General features: G+C 46.7%; 3 protein-coding genes and 1 non-coding gene across 5 annotated transcripts in view; all 4 read left to right on the forward strand.

The window, feature by feature from the left end:
• Positions 1 to 1,741: 1,741 nt before the first annotated feature.
• On the forward strand, positions 1,742 to 4,697 carry Rbm8a (RNA binding motif protein 8A). 2 transcript variants are annotated; one of them, XM_005357043.3, is made up of 6 exons: positions 1,742 to 1,851; positions 2,349 to 2,408; positions 2,517 to 2,594; positions 2,946 to 3,082; positions 3,374 to 3,510; positions 3,624 to 4,697. In XM_005357043.3, the coding sequence occupies exons 1-6, from the start codon at positions 1,785 to 1,787 to the stop codon at positions 3,667 to 3,669; spliced, it is 525 nt and encodes a 174-aa protein (XP_005357100.1). In that variant the 5' UTR covers positions 1,742 to 1,784; the 3' UTR covers positions 3,670 to 4,697. The 2 variants fall into 2 exon arrangements, with proteins under 2 accessions (XP_005357100.1, XP_005357101.1); XM_005357044.3 differs by having other exon boundaries at positions 2,520 to 2,594.
• LOC113457285 lies at positions 2,079 to 2,215 on the forward strand. Its single transcript, XR_003377910.1, has one exon. It is a non-coding gene; the product is annotated as a small nucleolar RNA SNORA2/SNORA34 family (small nucleolar RNA).
• A 4,116-nt stretch (positions 4,698 to 8,813) lies between the features above and the next one.
• Pex11b (peroxisomal biogenesis factor 11 beta) lies at positions 8,814 to 18,288 on the forward strand. The gene is made up of 4 exons (XM_005357045.3): positions 8,814 to 8,936; positions 9,857 to 9,972; positions 10,325 to 10,526; positions 17,125 to 18,288. The coding sequence occupies exons 1-4, from the start codon at positions 8,881 to 8,883 to the stop codon at positions 17,522 to 17,524; spliced, it is 774 nt and encodes a 257-aa protein (XP_005357102.1). The 5' UTR covers positions 8,814 to 8,880; the 3' UTR covers positions 17,525 to 18,288.
• Positions 18,289 to 20,636: 2,348 nt separating this feature from the next.
• Positions 20,637 to 22,013, forward strand: part of Itga10 (integrin subunit alpha 10) — an 18,201-nt gene continuing 16,824 nt past the window's right edge. The window contains exon 1 of the mRNA XM_026783887.1: positions 20,637 to 20,724. Coding sequence (XP_026639688.1) covers positions 20,637 to 20,724 — 88 coding nt within the window. The remainder of the gene's footprint in view (positions 20,725 to 22,013) is intronic.

Raw genomic sequence — 22,013 nt, forward strand, 5'->3', positions numbered from 1 at the left:
AGAGAGAGAGTCATTCTGTAAGTTCTGTGACTCTAGAGAACCCTGACTAGCCCTGACTAATTCAGCATACTACCTTCAAGGATGGTAAAGCTGCTGTTTTGAGGGCTCTAATGCTTCCTTCCCTTCTTGTCTGTCTTTGGCTTGTGCCATGCTGGTGATGAAACCGAGGGTTTCATAAATACTACTGTAATACATTTATCAATTAGGCAACATTCTTAGCTCTACAAGACTTACCTTAAAAAAAAAAACTGAAGCTGGGTCCCACCACCCCAGAGGCTGAAGCAGACAGATCTCTGTGTATTTGAGGTCAGCCTTGGTCTACAGTGAGACTCTTAAAACAACAAAAATTTGCTATCTGCCAGGCCGATCAAATTCCAACTGTCTTCATCTGTTTTCTTAGTGTTCTTCTTTTTCTTTCCTTCTCTTCTTTCTCCCTCTTTTTTTTAATCCCAGGCCACCTGCCTCAGCCTCCCCAGTGCTGGGATTAAAGGCATGTAAAGGCATGGCTGGTCTACTAGTTTTCCTAAAATTCTGCACCAGCGGCAGTTTTTGAGCACGTAATGTTGATTTAACTTATTTATTTATTTTTAAGATTTATTTATTATGTATACAGTGTTCTGTCTGTATGTGTCCCTGCAGGCCAGAAGAGGGTACCAGATCTCATTACGGGTTTTGAGCCAACATATGGTTGCTGGGAATTGAACTCAGGACCTCTCAAAGGACAGTCAGTGCTCTTAACTTCTGAGCCATCTAACTCTCTAACCAACTTATTTATTTTTTAATGCTTCCTGTGACGATTGGATTGCTTCTTCAACTAGGATATATGATTTAAATTACTTTTTAGTCCTAACAACATTTACTTATTTGTATATATGCATGTGTTTACATCTTGCATGAAGGCAGGCATGTGGAGGTCACCTTTCAAAAGTCGTTTCTTTCCTTCCACCTTGTGGTAGCCAGGGATTGAACCCAGGATGTCAGACTTGGCAGCAACAGTCTTTTCCTGCTGAGACGTTTTAAGATTTTAAGATGCCTCGCTGTTTAAGATTAAAAACAAAAATTTAATTCAACTGTCATTTTCTAGTATGTAATGGGGGGAAGGAAAGTAAGCCTTTAATAAGGAAAGCAACACGGTTTTATAAGGATCTCTTGTTAGTTGAAGGTTTTAGGAGAAAGCCATTGAATTTGTCCCAAAGCGGAAGCGCTCACAACCTGCTCAAGATAGCTGTAGGAGCACTTCCGGCACCATTTTATTTGATTTTATTATATTTTTTGAAATAGGGTCTCATCCTGTAGCCTTAGAGCTCGGCGTGGTGACGCACGCCTTTAATCCCAGTACGTGGAAGTCGGGAGCTGGTGGATCTCTATGACTTCGAGGTCAGTCAGAGCTACAAAGAGACTGTCACAAAAAAAATACACGCCAAATTATGAGGCCTTCATTGGCCTGGAACTCACCACGTAGACTGAGATGGCTTTGAACTCAAAGTGATCCACCCGTGTTCCCGAGTGCTGGGATTAAAAGCGCCCAGCCACGATAGGTTTCCAGCTCCACTTTAAATTAGGTCCGCCTACATTTGAGACTTTTCGCCACGCCGAGGGCGGGGCTTGGGGGTCAATCTCTGATTGGCTAGCCTGACTGGTGACGTTTTCCACCACCACACCGAGGGCGGGATTTGGAGCCAATCTCCTATTGGCTAGCCTGACTGGTGACGTTTCCCCTCTGCGACAGTTTCCCGAGGTGCCTCGCTCCTAGCGGCACGGACGAGAGCTCCGAGAGAAGCAAGATGGCGGACGTACTGGATCTTCACGAGGCCGGGGGCGAGGATTTCGCCATGGATGAGGATGGGGACGGTGAGGAGAGTGGAGGCGGCTGCGGGAAGAGGGGAAGGAGCTAGAGAAGAATGCAATAGGAGAAACTTCTGGGGTGCATGCCGATGAACTGGGTCTCCACTAGAGAGACTCCGCCCCCTTGGGAAGGAATTAGGGGTGGAACCGGGAAGGGACTGAAGCTGGAGTCCCTGTTTTATGCTTCCAGATAGTCTTGGGAACGAGACAGGTTTTTAAAAATGACTCTTATATTGGCCCTGAATCAAGGCCATCAGTTTGCTGAAGCTGTTGGTTTCAAGCAGGTGCCTAAATAAATGTCTTTCTATGGTCTGTTGGCCATTTCAGAAAATTTAAAATGTTATGGTCAATTCATTAGAAAGAAACATCTGGGCGGGAGGCAGAGGCAGGCGGATCTCTGTGAGTTCGAGACCAGCCTGGTCTACAAGAAACATCTGGGGAAAAAAGGGAAAAAAATGACTCTTATTTTTTGTTGCTTCTTATTTTCTAATCTGGAACTCTAGAGAGCATCCATAAACTAAAAGAGAAAGCAAAGAAACGGAAGGGCCGCGGCTTTGGCTCTGGTGAGTGTGGGGAACAGGGTAGAATGGTCTAATAGGGAGAAGTACGGGTCGGGGGGAACACATATATATGAAGGACAGTTTTCGGTGATCTGGTATGTGTTCTTTTAGAAGAGGGGTCCCGAGCTCGGATGCGAGAGGATTATGACAGCGTGGAGCAGGATGGCGATGAACCTGGACCCCAGCGCTGTGAGTAAACAGGACTTCTGGGAGTCTGTATTGGCACTTAAATGGGAATAAAGTTTAGCCAGTCTCTCTCTCTCCCTTTCTCTCTCTTTTTCTCTGTCAACAGCCCTGGCTGACCCACAACTCTTTTTAGATCAGGTTGGCCTCCAACTCTCAGAGCTCTGCCTCCAGGAGTGCTGGGATTAAAGGCCCGTGCCACCATGTCCAGACTTTTTTAGGTTTTTGATACAGAGTCTCACTTGGTAGCCCTAGCTGACCTGGAAGCTGCTCTGTCCCAGAACTCCCAGATCTGCCTGCCTCTGCCTCCTGAGTTTTTTCTTACGTGCTCATACAACACCTTCCCTTACCCAACAGCTGTTGAAGGCTGGATTCTCTTTGTCACCGGAGTCCACGAAGAAGCCACTGAGGAAGATATCCATGACAAATTCGCTGAGTATGGGGAGATAAAAAACATCCACCTTAACTTGGACAGGCGCACTGGATACTTGAAGGTGGATTTTTTGCTTCCTTCACTCATAACTCTTAGCTACATTGTTTAGTTTGGATTTGCTGTGGTTGACCAAGAACAGGGATTAAGTGAAATGACTTGGAAATTGACTTTGTTACCCACAAGAAAGAGACAAACAAAATGGGTAGGTTACATTTATAATGGGGATGTATGATGTACTTTTTGCTGTATAGACCTGGTAAATTTTTCCTGTTAAGTATGCAGATCAGCTTTAAGGAAGAGGGTACTTGACAGTTGGTGAAGTATACTTTTGACACTTCTATATTTTCCCCAGGGATATACTCTAGTTGAGTATGAAACATACAAAGAAGCTCAGGCTGCCATGGAGGGACTCAATGGTCAAGATTTGATGGGACAGCCAATCAGTGTTGACTGGTGTTTTGTTCGGGGTCCACCAAAGGGCAAGAGGAGGTAAAATGGAGGGGGGTAGATATTTATGTTGGTGTAGGGAACGTGAACAAGATAAATAAGGATTTTTGTATTGTCCCTCTGATGGATTTCCCCTTCTTTTTCATTTTTCTTAGAGGTGGCCGAAGACGAAGCAGGAGTCCAGACCGGAGACGTCGTTGATAGATCCTCCGTTCTCCAGGTGGTCTCCACCAGACCATTTGGTTATACTGCCTTGCATAAATAGGGCCAGGGTAGAACTTGTGTTTATATTTAATTTCTTACCTAATCTTCTTAGTATTGCTTTGAGTTAAAGAAATAAATGTTCCATTTTGTTTCCTACATTTAAACACACTTTGCTGTTCTGAAGACTAACGAGCTGTTTGCCATAGGCCTCTGTGTCACCAGGAAGATGCTCCTGTCTGGAGAGAACGCTGAGTTTCTAGAGAGGCTCAGGTACAGACTGCTCAGTTCTTCTTTGAAGACAAAGGAGCAAGGGTAGTGAGAAATTTTTAATTTTTTTTTATGGCATTAAGGAGTGATTCTTATTTACTCTTACAAGCAGATATTAGTGCTTCTCTGTCAGACAGAGTCTTGTGTATTCCAGGATGGCCTTGAACTCATGGTGTAGCTGAGGATGACCTTGAACTTCTGATTCCTTTGCCTCTGTCTCCCAGGTGCTAAAATTTCAGGCATGGGCCCCGTACCCAGTTTATGTGGTCCCTATAATTAAAACATGGGGCTTTTGAGTGTGCTCAGCTTGCTCTGCTTTATATGGTGCTGAACATGAAGTTTGTTAGATCCTACAACAAAAAAAAAAACACGCTTGAGTACTGTGTAACAGTGTGCTTCTAAAAAGGACACTGCAGCCTGTCATTGGTGGCATACACCTTTAACCCCAGCATTCGGGAGGCAGAGGGATTTCTGAGTTCGAGGCCAGCCTGGTCTACAGAGTAACTTCCAGGACAGCTAGGGCTACACAAAGAAACCCTGTCTAGAAAAACAAACCAGAAATTGATATAGCTGTCCCTTAACATAGTTTTTAGTTGAAATAATTTTTTGATATGTATATAATACCTTTGTGGAATTTTTGTTGTTGTTTTAAAGTCTGTCTGGGTCACTATGTGGTCACATTGGCCTCAGACTTAAGATACTCCTGTTTCTGTCTCCTCAGTGTATAATGGCAAATATTAAACAACATTTTTTCAGATGATGCCCTTCCCTTTTGTTTGGTAAATTGCTGGGGGTTTGGATTGGTTAAAAAATACCTTAGATTTGCAGGGTTGGGTGCCTTGGCTCTTTCTGGTAATAGATATCGAATAACTATTAGTTAAATAAAACTAGATATTCTGAAGTATTTGAGAGGGTGAATTGAGCAAGCATGAAGGACTTTGGGAAGATTGTATCTGCCAGAAAGACATTAGCTGAACTATTTGGATATGATTTGGCTATTTTGAATTATTTGGGAAAATCTTCTATTAGCTGGATGTTCTTTTTGTTTTGTTTGAGAAATATAAAAGTAGCTCAGAGGGGTAGGGGTGTGGTTCAGTTGGTAGAATGCCTGTCTACTATGCATAAACACTGGGTTTTGTTCACCAAAACCACAAAATGGACATGGAATGGGCGTGGTAGCACATGCATTAATCCCAGCACTCTGAAGGCAGAGGCAGGAGGACTTGGATAGCCAGAGCTGCTATGCAGAGAAATTGTCTTGAAAATCCAAAAAAAAAAAAAAAAAAAAATGACATGGTGCCTTCTGCCTATAATCTTAGCACTAAGTTAGGAGGTGAAGGTTGAATAATCAAAAGTTCAGTTCACCCTCACTCAGCTACATAGCCTGTTGGCAGGTCAGTCTGGGTTCTACGAGGTCTCAGGAGGAGGAGGAAAGGGAATTGTGTGGCCTTCTAACTTTCATTTCTCCTACAGAACTTTACCATGTACTGTAGCTACTATGACTTTGAAACTTGAACATACAGAAATAATTTCTTACCTTTCCTAATTCCATTCTTTATTTATGTGTGTCTGGATGTATGCCAGGTGTCCCAATAGGGTTTTGGTTTTCAAGACAGTTTCTCTGTGTAGCTTTGGAGCCTGTCCTTGAACTCGCTCTATAGACCAGGCTGACCCTGAACTCAGAGATCCATCTGCCTCTCTCTTGAATACCAGGATTTAAGGCATGTGCCACCACCACCCGACAATTTTTTTAATTTAATTTAATATTTAGTTATTAATTATGAGCGTTTTGTTTTGTCTCCATATGTTTGTACTGCATATGTGTGCCTGTTGCCTGAGCAAGTCAGAACAGGGCCCAGGGTCCCAGCTCCTCTGGGACTGGAGTTAGAGATGATTGTGAGCTGCCATGTGGGTACCCAGAGTAGCCAGTGTGAAGCCTGAACTCACAAAGGTATAAAAACTGGTTTACCAAGTGGTGCAGTGAAATGGACAAAATCACAGAGTAAGGCTGAAGCAGCCACTGATCCTGTGCCGCCTCTCCACTGTTTAGGTCTCCGACCATGCCCAGCACCAGCCAGAGCAAGTGGGCCTGTGTGCTTTCCCCTCCAGCTTATCAGTCCTCAGGTAGCACACAAGGCTATTGGGGGAATGAATTCTTATAACTCCACTGCTCTTGACCACTAAGCCAACTCCAGCCCTAGGTGTCTTTTTAGTGATGGGTGATGGAGATCCTGTTTGTAACATTGTAAAAAAAAAATTATTTTTCTCCCTCATACCTATAGGCAGGCTTTTGCTGAGGTTGCTACTGCTTTTTAGGCAAGGTCTTAAAACTAACTAGATCAGGCTAGCCTGGACCTCGGCTATGTTACTGCATTCCCCTCCAGTGCTGGGTTGTTGAGGTAATAGGTGTAGACCAGTTAGTCAGGCTTGTGTTAAATTTCTGATACTTTATGATTTGAGGATTAAATCTTTTTAAAGATGGTCTTGTTATACCACCCTGGTTAACCTGAAACTCATGACAGACTAAGCCGGCCATGAAATTGTGATCCTCCTGCTGCTGTCTCCAAAGTGCTGGGATTACAATATTACAACAATGCCTAACTAATTTTAATAGCTAGAAAGTTAGAGTAAAAATCACAATCTGGAAATGTCACTCTCCACCTTCTAGTGTGTCTCTTGCTTTAGGATACAAACTTTGACCTAGCCCACCTTTTCCTCTCTGCACATTATCATTATCCATTTTCTAGTCCTCCGCTTTAGAAGTAACTTCTGAGGCCCACGTTTACTTGTTTTAACACCTTTCTGTTTTTCAGGGGTCTTGGACTTCGAGTGGGTTAGATACACATTTCACTCTTCACTCAATGTGGCTGGGCATAGCAGACAGGAAGTTGCTGTTAAGTACCTTTAGCATCTAAGTATATCAGAGCTAATGGACATTATTTCTTGAATGGAGTGAAAACCGCAAAGTTTAACCTAAAACTCCAGGCTTAAAAAAAAGTATGTGTATGGTATTATGCTTTACATGTTTGTCTGTGTTCCATGTGCATCCCTGCTTCCTACTGAGGTTAGAGGATGTGATAGAGCCCCTGGAACTGGAGTTACAGGTGGTTGTGAGCCATTGTGTGTGTGTTGGGAATTGAACCCAGCTCATCTTCAAGAACAAGTGCTCTTTGAGTCGACTCTAGCCAGACTTCACATTCTTTTATTTATTTTATTTATTTATTTTTGGGAGACAGGGTTTCTTTGTGTAGCCCTGTCTGTGCTGAAACCTGCTGTGTAGATCAGGTTGGCCTTGAACTCCACCTGCCTCTGCTTCTTGAGATTAAAGGTGTGTGCTACTATGCCCACTGACTTTATTCTTAATAGATCTTGTAAAATGGTTTTTCCTGTCCTGAAGTTTTCCTGTACCAGTATCCTAAAGGAGGTGGGACAGGGATGCAAAGAGGTGGAAATCAAACCCCACAAAGCCAGCCTGAGGGAAGAGAGACAGATGGGTAATGGGGTACTGCTTTTAAATGTATTTTGCATGTATGACTATCAGCCTGAAGTGTACATAATGTGAACCATGTGTATTCCTGGTGCCATGGAGGCCAGAAGAAAGCATCAGATCTCCTGGAACTGGAGTTAAGAGACAGTTGTGAGCAGCCATGTGCATGCTGGGAATTAAACCCTGATGGGTGGCAAGAGCAGTAAGCACTCTTAACCACCAAGCTAGCACCCCTTCACTTAAAATCAGGCTGGACCGACTGGAGCTTGTAGATAAATTAAGATGGCTTTAAACTTTCATTGGTCTGCCTCTGCCTCCTAAGTGTCAGGACTACAGGGATTTGCCATCCATCCAGCAAAATGTAGCTCTAGCTTGTAAGTGATCTTCCCAGGATATAGCAAAGGCTATATCCTGAGGATCCATGGCTAGTGGCCCGCAGAGCATGCATTGCAGCAACTTCCCAGGCACCTACTGTAACCAAATTCCTATTCAGCCCAGTCTGCAACCCTGACAACTCACCTAAGGCTAGGAAGAAGCCAGATTTCCCCTGTACATCTCATTTATGCCTGTTCACATCTTCACCTAAGCGCTGGCTTAAAGCCGGTCGACTGAGTACTGCTTTGTGGCAGCAAAGTTACCCACATAGCAATTAGTTTTGAGAACCATGGGTGCCTGACATGCGACGTCTTCAACTAGATACTGAACAAGAATGTTTCGGGTAGCATCTGGGGCATAACCGCAGAAGTGGCCGTTAAATTGGCAACGGTTAAATGAGTCAACAATTGGGCTGGGTTACTGTGGTGCCACTGACCACAGCACGGTCAGATGTCTTACAGCAAAGCAAAGCAGAGCACAATGGTCACTCCCCTTCGGGCCGGGCTACCCCTAAGAAGGTGGGCATCTCTGACCTATTTCCACTCCCCATTTCGCCCAGATGGTCCTTCATCACTGCTGGCCCTGAAGGTGTGCCTAGGCCTACAGATGTGGTGGCCTGTGAATTTCGTCCACTTAGTTCTGCCCCTGAACTCTTCACCTAATCGGGAGGAGGTTGCCAAGCGGGATCTCATTACACCCTCTTTCCCTTGGACAGTTAGTCTGGGCTACAGGCTTCTGCTGCCCAGGGTTCTTCAGCGCCTAGCTGGATAGGGCTGGAGGGTACACGCCCGGGCAGGCAACCTACAGCGCCCCGGGCTCCCACAGGCCCCGCCCCTTGCTGCGGAGACTTTAAAGCTAGGTGCTCGTGGGGGCGTGCTTAGAGGCTGGAGACCGTCTCTGCCGGAAATGCACCCACGATTTCGCTGCGCGTCCTGAGATTCCGCCCCAGGGCCGGCTCCGGCTGGTTGGCTTTCCTGCCGCCGTTTGTCCCTCGCGAAGCCCCGTTGCCCGCCCGGGAGGCGTGACTAGGGGCTGGAAGCAGGCGGGCCGCGGAGCCGTGGGCCCGGGCTGCCGCTGTCATGGACGCCTGGGTCCGCTTCAGTGCTCAGAGCCAAGCCCGGGAGCGGCTGTGTAGGTGCGGCCGACGGAGGAGCGCGGGCGGGAGGGCAGAGCAGGTTCCCGCGAGGCGTTGGGCGCGCTACGGGGTCCCTGAGGGTCAGCTCTGGCTACGGGGTCCCGCGCGGCCCGGGAGGCGCACTCTGCAGCCGGTTGTGACATGATTCTTTCCTACTCACGGGAAAGATGGGGAAATTGAGGCATGAGTGGGCCAGCGGGGAGGCCGCCCAGGGTTACCGTGTCCACAAAGCAAGTTTCCTCACTGCTGTGGAGGCATGAGGAGCGATCCTCCCGGTTCTGCGTCCTCTACCCGACTGTCACCTAGCAGCCGCGCTGTCTTGGCTCTCCTTCGGGTTCCGTACCGTTCAAGGAGCTTAGTCTCTTAGTTCCCCTGTCCCGAAGACTAGTCTGCCCTTCAACTAGATCGCCCTCCGTCGTGTTTCATATATAAACTCGCGTGTGGACGCCTGTGATGGATCCCGGCCGCTTACTGGCCCCTTTAGGCCTCACCATTTTCGAAACTCTTACTCTCTTAGCTCCAAATAGTGTTCCCCCGTTCTCATAGGTTGTATTTTCCCCTCACGTCGTTCCCTTCCCCAGCCTTGAGGAGAAACGGAAAAATATTCGTGTGAAAAGGAGGAGGAAATGTCCCCGGAAGAGTTTTTTGTTTTCAGATTCATTATTATTTGTCGGAATGTTTTGTCTACAAGTATGTCTGTGCACACGTGTGTGTCTGGTGCCTGCAGAGGTCAGAAGAGGGCGATGGATGTCCTGGAGCTGGACTGACAGGCAGTTGGGAGCCACCATGAGGGTGCTGGGAATGGAACCAGGTTCTCTGCAAGAGCAAGTGCTCTTAGCCGCCTCACCAGCCTGCTGGAGGACATTTTTGGCAGAGAGGTTAGGGAGACCTGTCCCTTATTTTCCTGTCCTCCCCTCCAGGGCTGCCCAGTATGCCTGTTCCCTTCTCGGCCATGCTTTGCAGAGACATGGGGCCAGTCCTGTGTTACAGAAGCAGATTCGACAGCTGGAAGGTCATCTGAGTCTTGGAAGAAAGCGTAAGTACACCAAACCCTTCATTTATCATTCCCAACTATCGGCCCATTGCCTCTCCTTCCCGTGTTTCCCCTTCCGCCAGTTTGCTATCATTGGCTCTTCTGCGCGCCTCCAACTGAGATTAGACAACAGGTATAAGGAAGCTATTTATAATGGATTGGAGACAATGGGGCAAGTAAAAAACTAAACTGGGACAAGATTTAACTGATTTGAAGTTTAAAAAAGAGCAAATTATTTTTACATTTTTAGTGTATGTTATTACTGCTTGTTCAACTGTTACCCTTTTTCTTTCTTCTGCCCCCCACCTCCGCCTCTGCCTCAAATCCCTCGCTTTCCCCTGTTTTTCTCCACAAGTGCTCCGCCTGGGTAACTCGGCAGATGCGCTCGAGTCAGCCAAGAGAGCTGTGCACCTCTCCGACGTTGTCCTGAGATTCTGCATCACTGTTAGTCATCTCAACCGAGCCTTGTACTTTGCCTGCGACAATGTTCTGTGGGCTGGGAAGTCCGGACTCGCTCCCCGCGTGGACCAGGAAAAGTGGGCGCAGCGTTCATTCAGGTTTGGTTTGGTTTTCTCCTATAAGACTGTTTGTGAAGCCGGGCGATGGTGGCGCACGCCTTTAATCCCAGCACTCGGGAGGCAGAGGCAGGCGGATCTCTGTGAGTTCGAGACCAGCCTGGTCTACAGAGCTAGTTTCCAGGACAGGCTCCAGGCTCCAAAGCCACAGAGAAACCCTGTCTCGAAAAACCAAAAAAAAAAAAAAAAAAAGACTGTTTGTGGCCTCCATTCCATGTGGCTTGCACACACACACGCGCACATTTATAATATTTTACTTTTATGTATATGGATGTTTTGCCTGCGTGTATGTCTGTGTACCAGTTACGTGCTTGTTGCTGGCAGAAGCCAAAAGAGGGCACCAGCATTGGAATTGCAGATGGTTGTGAGCTGTCATGTGGGTTCTGGGAAAAGCAGAGGTACTTTTACTAAGCCATCATTCTATATGTTTTAAAAGAGAATTATGGCAGAGAGGAACTGCACCACGGCACACATCTGTAGGTCAGAGGACAACAAACTCTCTCCTCCCACTGTGAGGTCCAGGGGCTAAGCTCGGGCCATCAGTCCGGCATGGCAATGCTCCCACCTCCCGAGCCAGCTCCCTGGCCCGTATCTTGCTACTTATGAGACAGTAGTAGGTCAGGATTTTCTGAGTATACACTTGGCTTTTCATAGCCATTGTTTTCACATCTTATGATTCAAGCAACTACAGATAGAAAACGTTGAAGGGAAAGGTGCATCTGAATGGAACATGTGAAAGTGTTTTGTGTTGTTATTCCTTAGATGATATAGTTATATAGAGAGATAAAACATTTCTTTATATTGCATGTATATTGTATTGGATATTATAAACAATCTGGAGGTGGACACAGAGGATTGGGTAGGTTATATATAAATGCAATACCATTTTATCTAAGGGATTTGAGCAGCTGTGGATTTGGGTGGGCAGAGTACAGGATCCTGGAGTTAATCCTCCATGGTTGCTAGGACTATATATTATATATAATATATATACTATACATTAGTCGTTCTTTTGTCTGTTTTTGAGGCGGGGTCTTACTACGTAGTCCTGGTTGACTCACTGTATAGACTATACTGCTTTGAATTTACAGAGATACACCTGACTCTGCTTCCAAAGATCTGGAATTAAAGGTGTGCACCACTGTCTATCTTAACCGGCCGTTTGGTTTCCAATCTTCATTTGTATCTTAAGCCATAAAAGAGTTACAATATCGTTCGGAAGTTAGATTTGCTGTGTCGTACTAAGTGTCTGAGATTGGAGGTGACAAATATTGTATTACTTTAGTTATATCTAAACCACAGATAGTCTGCCCTCATTGCCTTCCTACTCATTTATTCCATTTTTCATTTTAAGAATTTTATTATTAGTGAGGGGCGGGGGCAGGTGGCATTGCCACGCTGTGTGTGGAGGACGGATTGCAAAGGTTGGTTCTCTCCTTCCACCATGTGGACCTCAAGGCTAAACTCAGGCTATCACATTTGTTGACAGAGCCCTTACCCTGCGGAGTCATTTTGCCTGTTTGGATTTTTTGTTTTTTGTTTTTGTTTTTTATAATTTTGCTTTGTTGTTGTTTTTGAGATAGGTCTCACTATATGCCCTAATTTAGCCTTGAACTCAGGATTCTCCTGCTTTAAGCCCTCCAACCCCCAGTTAGGACAGGATTACAGGCATGTGATACCATGTCTAGTCCCTTTTTCTTTCATGATATAGGGGTCTTACAAGGCTGAGATAACACAGCTCTACAAGCATGAAAAAACCTGAGTTAGATCCCTAGAATCATACCCACCCACACACAGACCAGGGATGGTGACATGCTCTTGTAATCCCAGCAATGTGGAGGTTAAATCAGGAGGATTCCTAAGGCCCTCTGGCCAGCCAGCCTGGAATATTGGGCAAGTTTCAGGCCAAGTGAGAAACCATGTCACAAAAAACAAGGTGGACAGTACCTGAGGAGTGCTCCAAGGCTTCACATACACATGTGCATGCATGCATCTGCACACATGAAAGAGATGGGTCTCGTACATTGCTGAGACTGGTGCATAATTCCTAGGTTCACACAGTCCTCCTACCTTAGCCACCTTAGTAGCTGGAACTCCATGAGTGCGCACAACCACCACTGTGTTTGGCTTTTCCAAAAATATTTCCTAGTTTCTTACTATGGGCCAGGAGATTAAGCAGAATCCAAACAGATGTAGCGTCGGATCCTTGAAACTTAAGGTCTGTGGTGAGATGACTCAGTGAGTATAAGCAAGCAGACCCTGGGGCCCAGGGAAAGGTGGCAGAAAAGACCCACTCCACAGAGTTGCTCTGTGACTTCCATATGTGCGCATTGCACTTGTGCCCCGTCTCACATACATACTGCTACACATCATGGTAATAAAGAAAACACGTGCATTTAAAAAGAGAAAGGAAGCCAAGGCTCATGACAGTGTAGGTAGGGAGTCAGTTATCAACACAAATAATTATGCTGTGAGACGGTTGAATAGGTTAAAGGTGCTTGCTGGGTAAACCTGATGGTGAGAGAGTTGAGTCCTGCAAGTGGGCCTTCCATCTTCCACACCATACCATAGCATACCTGTGCCTACATATGCACACACACACACATGCACACACGTGCACACACACACGCACACACACAGTTACAGTGATTATGGGGGATGCAGCTCATGGGTAGAGTTGTCTCGCTAGGTTTCACTGTAATTGGATGAGACGAGAACAAGTGGAAAATTTTAAGAGCAAGATGTGATGATGTGATTTACACTCATGCTACTAGCTACTTTATCAAGCTCAGTGGTTGAGGTAGGGACAAGAATGGCCACAGAGAGGCCAGTTAAAAGACCAGAGGCGATTGCGGCTGGCACTTGGACACAGAATCGTCATTTAATTTTTTTTCCCAAGGGGATAACAGAAAGTCCCACAGTCTTTTTAAAGATTTATTTATATTCATTTTAGTTATGTATGTATTTGTGTTGGCATATGTGTGTATGAGTACAGATGCCTACAGGTGCTAGAGATGTTGGATCCTGCAGGAGCTGGAGTTACAGGGCTGTGAGCCACCTGACACAGGTACTCGAAACCAGCCTTGAGTCCTCTGGAAGCAGTCCATCTCTCCAGCCTCTCAGGGTAGGTTTAAAACTAGGACAATTTATTGAGTGTAGATCACTGTTACTAGAGTAGATCAGAAGCAAAGCACAGGCTGTGGAGATGTCTAAGTCAAGTGTGTGGGTCCCCAGCACCCACATAAGCCTGCAGGAGTGACTCAGGCCTGTGACCCCAGTGCTGGGAGGTGGAGACGGGAGGACTCAGGGTCTCGTCTAGCCAGCCAGTCTAGCCAACCGGAGAGCACCAAGTTTAGTAAAAGACCCTGTCTCAAGATATAAAGTGGAGAGCAGTAGAAGACATCTGGAGTCTACCTCTGATCTCTGCATGTGTATACCTTGTTATACACCAAATACACACACACACACACACACACACACACACACACACACACACACAGCCATCATAACAAGAACCTGTGGCTTTTGAATTTAAGACTTAGCTAATGTATGCCTGTAATCCAATACTAGGAAGGTTTAGGCAGGATGGAGAATTCATAGCCAGCCTGAACTACATAGTAAAGCAAATCCTGCCTTAAAACATAACAAAAATGTGCCAAGTGTGGTGGCGCACACCTTTAATCCCAGTACTCGGGAACAAGCAGGTAGATTTCTATGAGTTTGAGACCAGCCTGATCTACAGAGTGAGTTTCTAGACAAGCAGGGCTATACAGTGAGACCCTGTCTTGAAAAGCAAAAACAAACAAACAAAAAAGACTTTTGGGTTGGGCTGGATATGGTGGTGTGTGCCTTTAATTCCAGCACTTGGAGACAAAGGCTGGGGGTCTCTGTAAGTTTGAGGTATGTCTAGTTTACATAGTGAATAATGTATATTTTTGTGCTTAAGGAATTTATTATCTAACATCTCTAGCAGTCACTTAATCTCTGGGCCTTTGGGGGGTTGGTCTTTTTTTTCTCTTAAAGATTGGATTTAAATCCTCTAAAGTATGTGTAAATCTTTTTTCTTCTCCCTTTTTTAAAACAGGGTCTCATGTAGCCCAGGTTATCCTTGAACTCCTGATCCTAAGTGTTGGGATTATAGGCATGCATCACCACTTTGGGCTGTATGTATCTCTTGAACAACTAAAGTTGTTCTTTGAAAATAGTTTGCATTATGCCGGGCGGTGGTGGCGCACGCCTTTAATCCCAGCACTCGGGAGGCAGAGGTAGGTGGATCTCTATGAGTTCGAGGCCAGCCTGGTCTACAGAGCTAGTTCAAGGACAGGCTCTAAAACTACAAAAAAACAAAAAACAACAAAAAAAATTGTTTGCATTATTAGGGTCAAGTTAAATGTGTTTCCTCCCCCTCCCCCTGAGTGTGTGTGTGTGTGTGTGTTTCATGTGTGTATTTTATGTGTGTATTTGTAGTAACAAATGTATGTGAATGCCTGAGCACATGTATGCATACAAGGCCCAAGTTTGGCTTCAGAAGTCTGTCTTTCTCCACCTTATTCATTGTGGCAGGCCTTCAGTTGACTCCGAGCTCCCCTGTCCAAGGCTAGTCCGACTAGCCATCTTACCTTGAGAGATTCCCTACTATCATGTCTTCTGGCATTCACATAGGTTCTGGGGATTTGAACTTGTGTCCTCACACTTGCATGGCAAGTCCATTACCACCGCCGTCTCTGCAGTTCAGTGTGTTATGTTTATAAGAATTGTCTCGGCCGGGCGGTGGTGGCGCACGCCTTTAATCCCAGCACTCGGGAGGCAGAGGCAGGCGGATCTCTGTGAGTTCGAGACCAGCCTGGTCTACAGAGCTAGTTCCAGGACAGGCTCCAAAGCCACAGAGAAACCCTGTCTCGAAAAACAAAAACAAAAACAAAAAAACAAAAAAAAAAAAAGAATTGTCTCAAAATGAAATTAATCCTGGCAGATTTCATGACACAAATTTTAAGCCAGGATCTTAAGTTACATATAAACACATTCTGATTATAGAATAGTAAGAGAGTTCTTTTTTCTTTATTATTTCTGGGGTATAGCTGTATGTATTTAGGCATACAGTATGGTGTCTTGAATATGTGTATTATGATGTGATCCCATACTCAGGATTGTTAACATACGTATGATGGGCTGGAGAGATGGCACAGCAGTCAGAGCACTGGCTTAGTTGGGCTCTATTGCTGTGAAGCGACACCGTGACCATGGCAACTCTTTTTTTTGTTTGTTTGTTTGTTTTTTTTTGGTTTTTCGAGACAGGGTTTCTCTGTGGCTTTGGCATGGCAACTCTTATAAAGGAAAGCATTTAACTGGGGCTTGCTTACAGCTTTAGAGCTTTAGTTCATTATCATCATGGTAGGACATGGTGCTGGAGAGGGAGCTGAGAGTTCTACCTCGTGATACACATACAGAAGGAGTCTATGCTGGGTGTAGCTTGAGCATAGATGAGACATTCAGAGTCCACATACACAGTGACACACTTCCTCCAGTGAGGTCACACCCACTCCAACAAGGCCACACTTCCTAATATTGCCACTCCCTATGGTCCAAACATTCAAACACATGAGTCTATGGGGGCCATTCCTATTCAAACCACCACACTGTTCTTCCAGAGGACAGGACAGGAGGGAGTTCCCAGCACCCACATGGCAGCTCACAACCACCTATAATTCCAGTTCCAGGGGATCTGACACCCTGTTCTGGCCTTCTTGGTGCCAGGCATACAGGCACATGGTGCACAAACATACATGCAGGTGAAACACTCATATACATAAAATAAATGATTGTTTAACTGATCATAACCTTATGGTGACATCTTCTTAACTAGAACACCTGAGCTGAGATCTCATTTAACAGGATTCAAGTGTGTGATGCAGTTGTGTAACCATAGTCGCCATGCTGTGTGTCAGATGTGCAGAACTTGTGTACTTTGTAGAACTGAATGTTTGTCCCATCGGCCAATGTCTTCCTGTTTCTCATACCCTCCAATCCTAGCAACCACCATCTTATTCCGTGCTCTGGTGAGTTAGGTAAGTGAGACCATGTGTCTTTCTGTATCGATTTATTGAACCTAACATATTGTCCAGAAGGAAGGACAGTTCTTTTCTTGGTGTTGCTGAGATTGAACTCAGGGACTCATGCATGCAAGGCAAATACTCTTACTAGTGAGCTACATTCCTACTTCTAAGGCAGGACATAGTTTTTAACTTTAAAAAAATAATTTGTTTATATTGTATATGTGTGTGCATGTGTGTGCCTTGGTGTCTGTGGAAATCAGAGGACACCTTGAGGACATCAGTTCTATCTTCCATGTGGGTTCTGGGGATCGAACTTAGATCTTGGGGCTTGGCAAATGCTCTTATCCACTAAGCTGTCTCACCAGTTCCCAGAGTGGGCATCTCCAGTGGTGGGTTATAGCATTGGCTTCTGACATTCTGATGTGGAATCCCTTCTCAGTGCATGAGAAAAGGGTTTCAGTTTGTGTAGGGTGGGCTGAAAAGACTGCGTGCCTGCCCTAACCTATGCATCTGCCCGTGCATCCCAGGTACTACCTGTTCTCCCTCATCATGAATCTGAGCCGCGATGCTTATGAGATCCGCTTACTGATGGAGCAAGAGACCTCAGCTTATGGCCGGCGTATGAAGGTTTCTGGAGTCCCAGGAGGAGTTGAGACTGGGGGACCTGGAGGATCAGGGACTCCAGGGGGGTGCCTGCCACAACTAGCTCTGAAGTTTCGGCTCCGGGTCCTGCTCCTGGCACGTGTCCTTCGAGGTCACCCCCCTCTTCTGCTGGATGTGCTCAGAAACGCCTGTGACCTCTTTATCCCACTGGACAAACTAGGCCTCTGGCGCTGTGGCCCTGGGATTGTGGGCCTTTGTGGCCTCATATCCTCCATTCTGTCTATTCTCACCCTAATCTGCCCCTGGCTGCGACTCAAGCCCTGACGTTATGATACAAGATAAGGAGGGAGCTCAATTGGTGAGATGGAGTTTTAGATTGCCCCATGTGGCACCCTCATCCTAATGTGACTCCTTAATTGAAGTTAGATCCAGATACTCAGGAATGAGGGGAGAACCTTGCCAAAGACGAGGTCAGGAAGGCGATGTCGCTGGGAAGACTCCAGCATGCCTCGAGAGGCGTTTGGGCTTCTCTGTCATCGCCCGAATCTCTTTGCTCTCTTCCCTTTTATCTGCCTTGAGTCTGGTTAAGAATTTGTCACCATGCGGCAGAATTGTCTTTCTTAGTCCCCTATCTGAACACTTAAACAGAATTCCTTCTTGGTAGGAGAAGCACATGTTTTGAGTGGTAAAGTGTTAATTGAATTCTTTTTCTGAAGCAGCATGGAGCATAGTGTTTTTCCTTCACACTCCATGATTTTCGAGGCTTCATTTCATGTCCCAGCAGACTCTTCCCTCATATCTCTGCACCGAAGGCCATTTGACACTTCTCCCCGGTGTCTACCTCACCAGCCTCCTTCCTGATTTGGCACTGACCCTTCTCTCCTCCATACCTTCCCGTGTCTGCTAACACTTTGATATTAGAGTTTCCTTCCTCTCCTGGCTCTGCCCTTTCTTTAACTGTCCAGGTTGATGCTGTGTCTGGCCTCTCACTGTAAATACTGTACAATGAATCTCTGTAAATAGCTGTGGTCCATGCCCACAGTGCAGGCAAGCCTTCCAGGTCAGCACATTAAAGATCGGTTTGCTCACTGACTTACTTATTCATTTTCAAGATGGGGGTCTCATCTGTTACACCCAGGCTGGCCTGAAAGTCTGAGTTCTCTTGCCTCAGGCTTTTGAGTAGGTAGGAGAACAGGTGTGTGCCACTCTGTCCAGCTGCGCATTGACATCTGCTCTGGCCTCTCAGTTTCTGTGACTATGGATGGGTTTCCATGGCATTGGCAACTAACATCCTTACAGGTTTTCATTGAAAATTTAAGTCTTGGGGGAAAGTAGTAGGTAGTGGACAATCAAAAGTACTAAGATGTTTCTACCATTCCTGAGACATTTATAGCCTCCTTAAATTGGGGGTGGGATATTTTAAACCAAAGCAATTATATCGGTGCTACAAAGCACACCTGTTCACAGTCAAAGACTCTCCAGAAGCTTTAAACACACAAGCATGACCAGAGCGCAGTGGACTGGCAAGGTCACACAGTGGGACTGCCCTTCACACAGGCAGGAGGACACAGCTGTCACTGCTGTCGGCTTTTATTCTGCATATCTCAGGTTGAGATTAATAAGGCGAAAAGAATTTGTCTCTAACTCCTACTTTCTGTTCCAAACGGGAGGAAATCACTATTGAAAATATAAACAGTGGGAAATGCCTCAGAAAGGGTCCAAAGCTGTGTTCTCTTTGAATATGAGCTGAGGCCTCCAGGGGGCAGCACCAAGGCAGAGACTGGACTAAGATCCCTCTGTCCTCTTGGACTGGGGCTCCCCACGGTTCCCCACCACCACCCCTCCCATTCCGTCCAACTTTATTTTTAGCTGCCAGTGGGAGGGGGCAGGATAGGAGGGAAAGTAAAGAAAACAGCAAAGGAGAGGGGAGGGACAGATTCACAGAGGACTTCTTGAACAAGACAGGACAAGCAGGCATGGCGCGCCTCTCCTCCCCTCACCTGTTCCTGTCCCTGGCGTTGCTGACAGGTGAGGAAAGCAAACTTCCTGGTTTCTGGTGGGAATGGAAGATACCTGAATTGTTTAGAATTGGGACCATACGGTTAAAATTACTTGGGAGTTTGGGTCAGAGGTTAATATTGATACCATATTTTTAGACTCCCCAATGGCAAGGGTTGAAGCCTAAGGCTTGAGTAAGATTTGTACCTAGTTATTTAACACCTTTGCCCTATACTCCATAGAATGAGGATGCAGAATAGAACCACGTTTCTCCTCTTCCATGCAGCTAGCCTGATCCCTGCGGTCACCCTCCCTGCCTCTCCCTACCACTGGCACTCCCTTGTGCAGAGGCATAATCGCCTTACTATGTGGTCAGAACTCCAGGTTCATCTAGTGAGTTCCTGGTCTTACAACCCTGTTTCCCGGATGCAAAGAGGCTCTCATACAGAATACCTTCTGAAAGTGAGCTCGGTTTGAATCAAAAGTTAGAGATGCTGGAGGTTGGGCGTAGGGTGAGAGAGAGTGGCTTGAACGTAAGGAGCAAGACAGTGGGAGAGAGAAGCACGGGAGGGACACGAGGCTTGGAATTTTTCTCTGCAAATACCCTGTAATCTTTGTTTCCTAAAATACCCGCTCTGATTTTATGGGAATTGGGGTCAGAAGAAAGGGATCGGCAAGGACACAGTTGGGGACCTTTGGAGTGAGCTAAAGTTTGAGGGAATTGTGGGAGTGGGCAAGGGGTAGTTGGGAGGTGGAGGAGATAAGCAACAGATTATGGGGGAGTTTTTTGTTTTTTTTTTTTTTTTTGCGGGGGGATAGGACCCTTAACAAGGATAGATGGCAAACTATGTGTGTGGGCAGGCTGGTGGTTCCGCCCAGTTAATTAGCACTGAGGTTTGCAGGGCTGGAAGCCACCAGCGTCCTAGACCCTGGAGAAAGTGTAAGTGCGACAATGTCAAGGCACGGAAAGAGGAGACACCCAGACGGGGAGCTCCTCGCCCTCCTCTTCTCCCCATGGCCCGGGTTCGGGAAGAACTTGGAAGGGGTGGTTGTGCGGCTGCGCAAAGGCCCGCTCCCTCTTTGGACTCTGATGGCCTAGGAGGGTGTGTAGGAGGGATGATGTGGAGAGTAACCCGACCTTTCCAGACGTGTCTGTGAATGAGATCTCAGGAGTGGGAACGAAAGTGCAGCTGTGCTTCAGCATGGCCGAGGGCCTCAGAACCCCCACGCAGGGAGAATCGCCCCATCACCCCACCTGGGGCATTAGTACATGACATCAACAGAGGCCAGGCGAGCTTTAAGCAATCAGGCAGCCACACTGAGCTGGAGATGCACCCTCCTGTCTTGGGCATCGCTGTGCCACTCCGGTCCTTCAACTGACCAGCTGATGCTAATTCTGATCCTGGCCTCCCAGGTCTTTGCTCCCCCTTTAATCTGGATGAGCGCCACCCACGCCTGTTCACAGGGCCACCAGAGGCCGAATTTGGATACAGCGTCTTGCAGCATGTTGGGGGTGGACAGCGATGGTGAGAAGGAAATCGGAGGACCATGGGATTGGGACTGTGGAAGCCCTGGTAAAAAGGGAGGCAGGAGAGATGAGTCTCTAAGCTGGTCTTTGAAAGTGCCTAGGGCTCTGAACTGGCCACCTCCATGCACTTTCCCTCTTGTCTATATTAAGAATCATATTTGCCAGGTGGTGGTGGCCCACGCCTTTAATCCCAACACTCGGGAGGCAGAGGCAGGTGGATCTCTGAGAGTTTGAGGCCAGCCTGGTCTACATAGAGCTAGTTCCAGGACCTGCTCCAAAGCTACAGAGAAACCCTATCTTGACAAAAAGAAAGAAAGAAGAGTCATGTTCACCTGATGCTTATATCCATATTCCCTTCAGGATGCTGGTGGGCGCCCCTTGGGATGGGCCTTCAGGTGACCGGCGGGGGGATGTTTATCGCTGCTCTATAGGGGGATCCTACAATGCCCCATGTGCCAAGGGCCACCTGGGTAAGAAGATGCCCAACTCTTTCTTTGCTAATCCCTGATTCTGATACCCAGGAGCTGAGTCCTTATGTGTCAGCTTCTTTGCCTCCATAAGCTATACAGACCTTGCCTTCAACTTGATATGGTTTCCTTTTCATTCTCCTCCCAAACTGCACTGAACTCGAGCACCCAGCATTTGACCCCGACTTCATTCTCTTCTACCCCTCCTCCACCCAGGAGACTATCAACTGGGAAATTCATCTCAGCCGGCCATGAATATGCACCTGGGCATGTCGCTACTAGAGACAGATGGTGATGGGGGATTCATGGTGAGCTAAAGGGTCTCTGAAGGTTCATGGCAGGGAAAAGAGAATATGGTAAGGAGAGCTAGTCTATATAGAAGAGCCAAGGAGTTTAAAATCCCTAGAGAGCAGGATAGGACACCCATGGAGTGATCTTAGTGCCTTTTTTTTTTTTTTAACTAGATGCATGTTCTGAGGAGCCCTTCTTAGACCTGGGAATAACTATCTCCTTTGCCCACCTGTGCCTCAGGCCTGTGCCCCTCTCTGGTCCCGTGCTTGTGGCAGCTCTGTCTTCAGTTCTGGACTGTGTGCCCGTGTGGATGCTTCATTCCAGCCCCAGGGAAGCCTGGCACCTACTGCCCAACGTGAGCCGGTGGAAGGGCCTGGGAACTCAGTTTTCAGATGGGGGTGCTGGGTGGGGAAAACAGAACAAAAGACTCAGCAGAGGGTCTGTATGGCTAACCTCTCCATCCCCAGACTCAGCAGAGGGTCTGCATGGCTAACCTCTCCATCCCCAGACTCAGCAGAGGGTCTGCATG

This window comes from Microtus ochrogaster, chromosome 21 (genome assembly GCF_000317375.1).
Source record: "Microtus ochrogaster isolate Prairie Vole_2 chromosome 21, MicOch1.0, whole genome shotgun sequence".
In the NCBI taxonomy this organism is placed as follows: Eukaryota; Metazoa; Chordata; class Mammalia; order Rodentia; family Cricetidae; genus Microtus; species Microtus ochrogaster.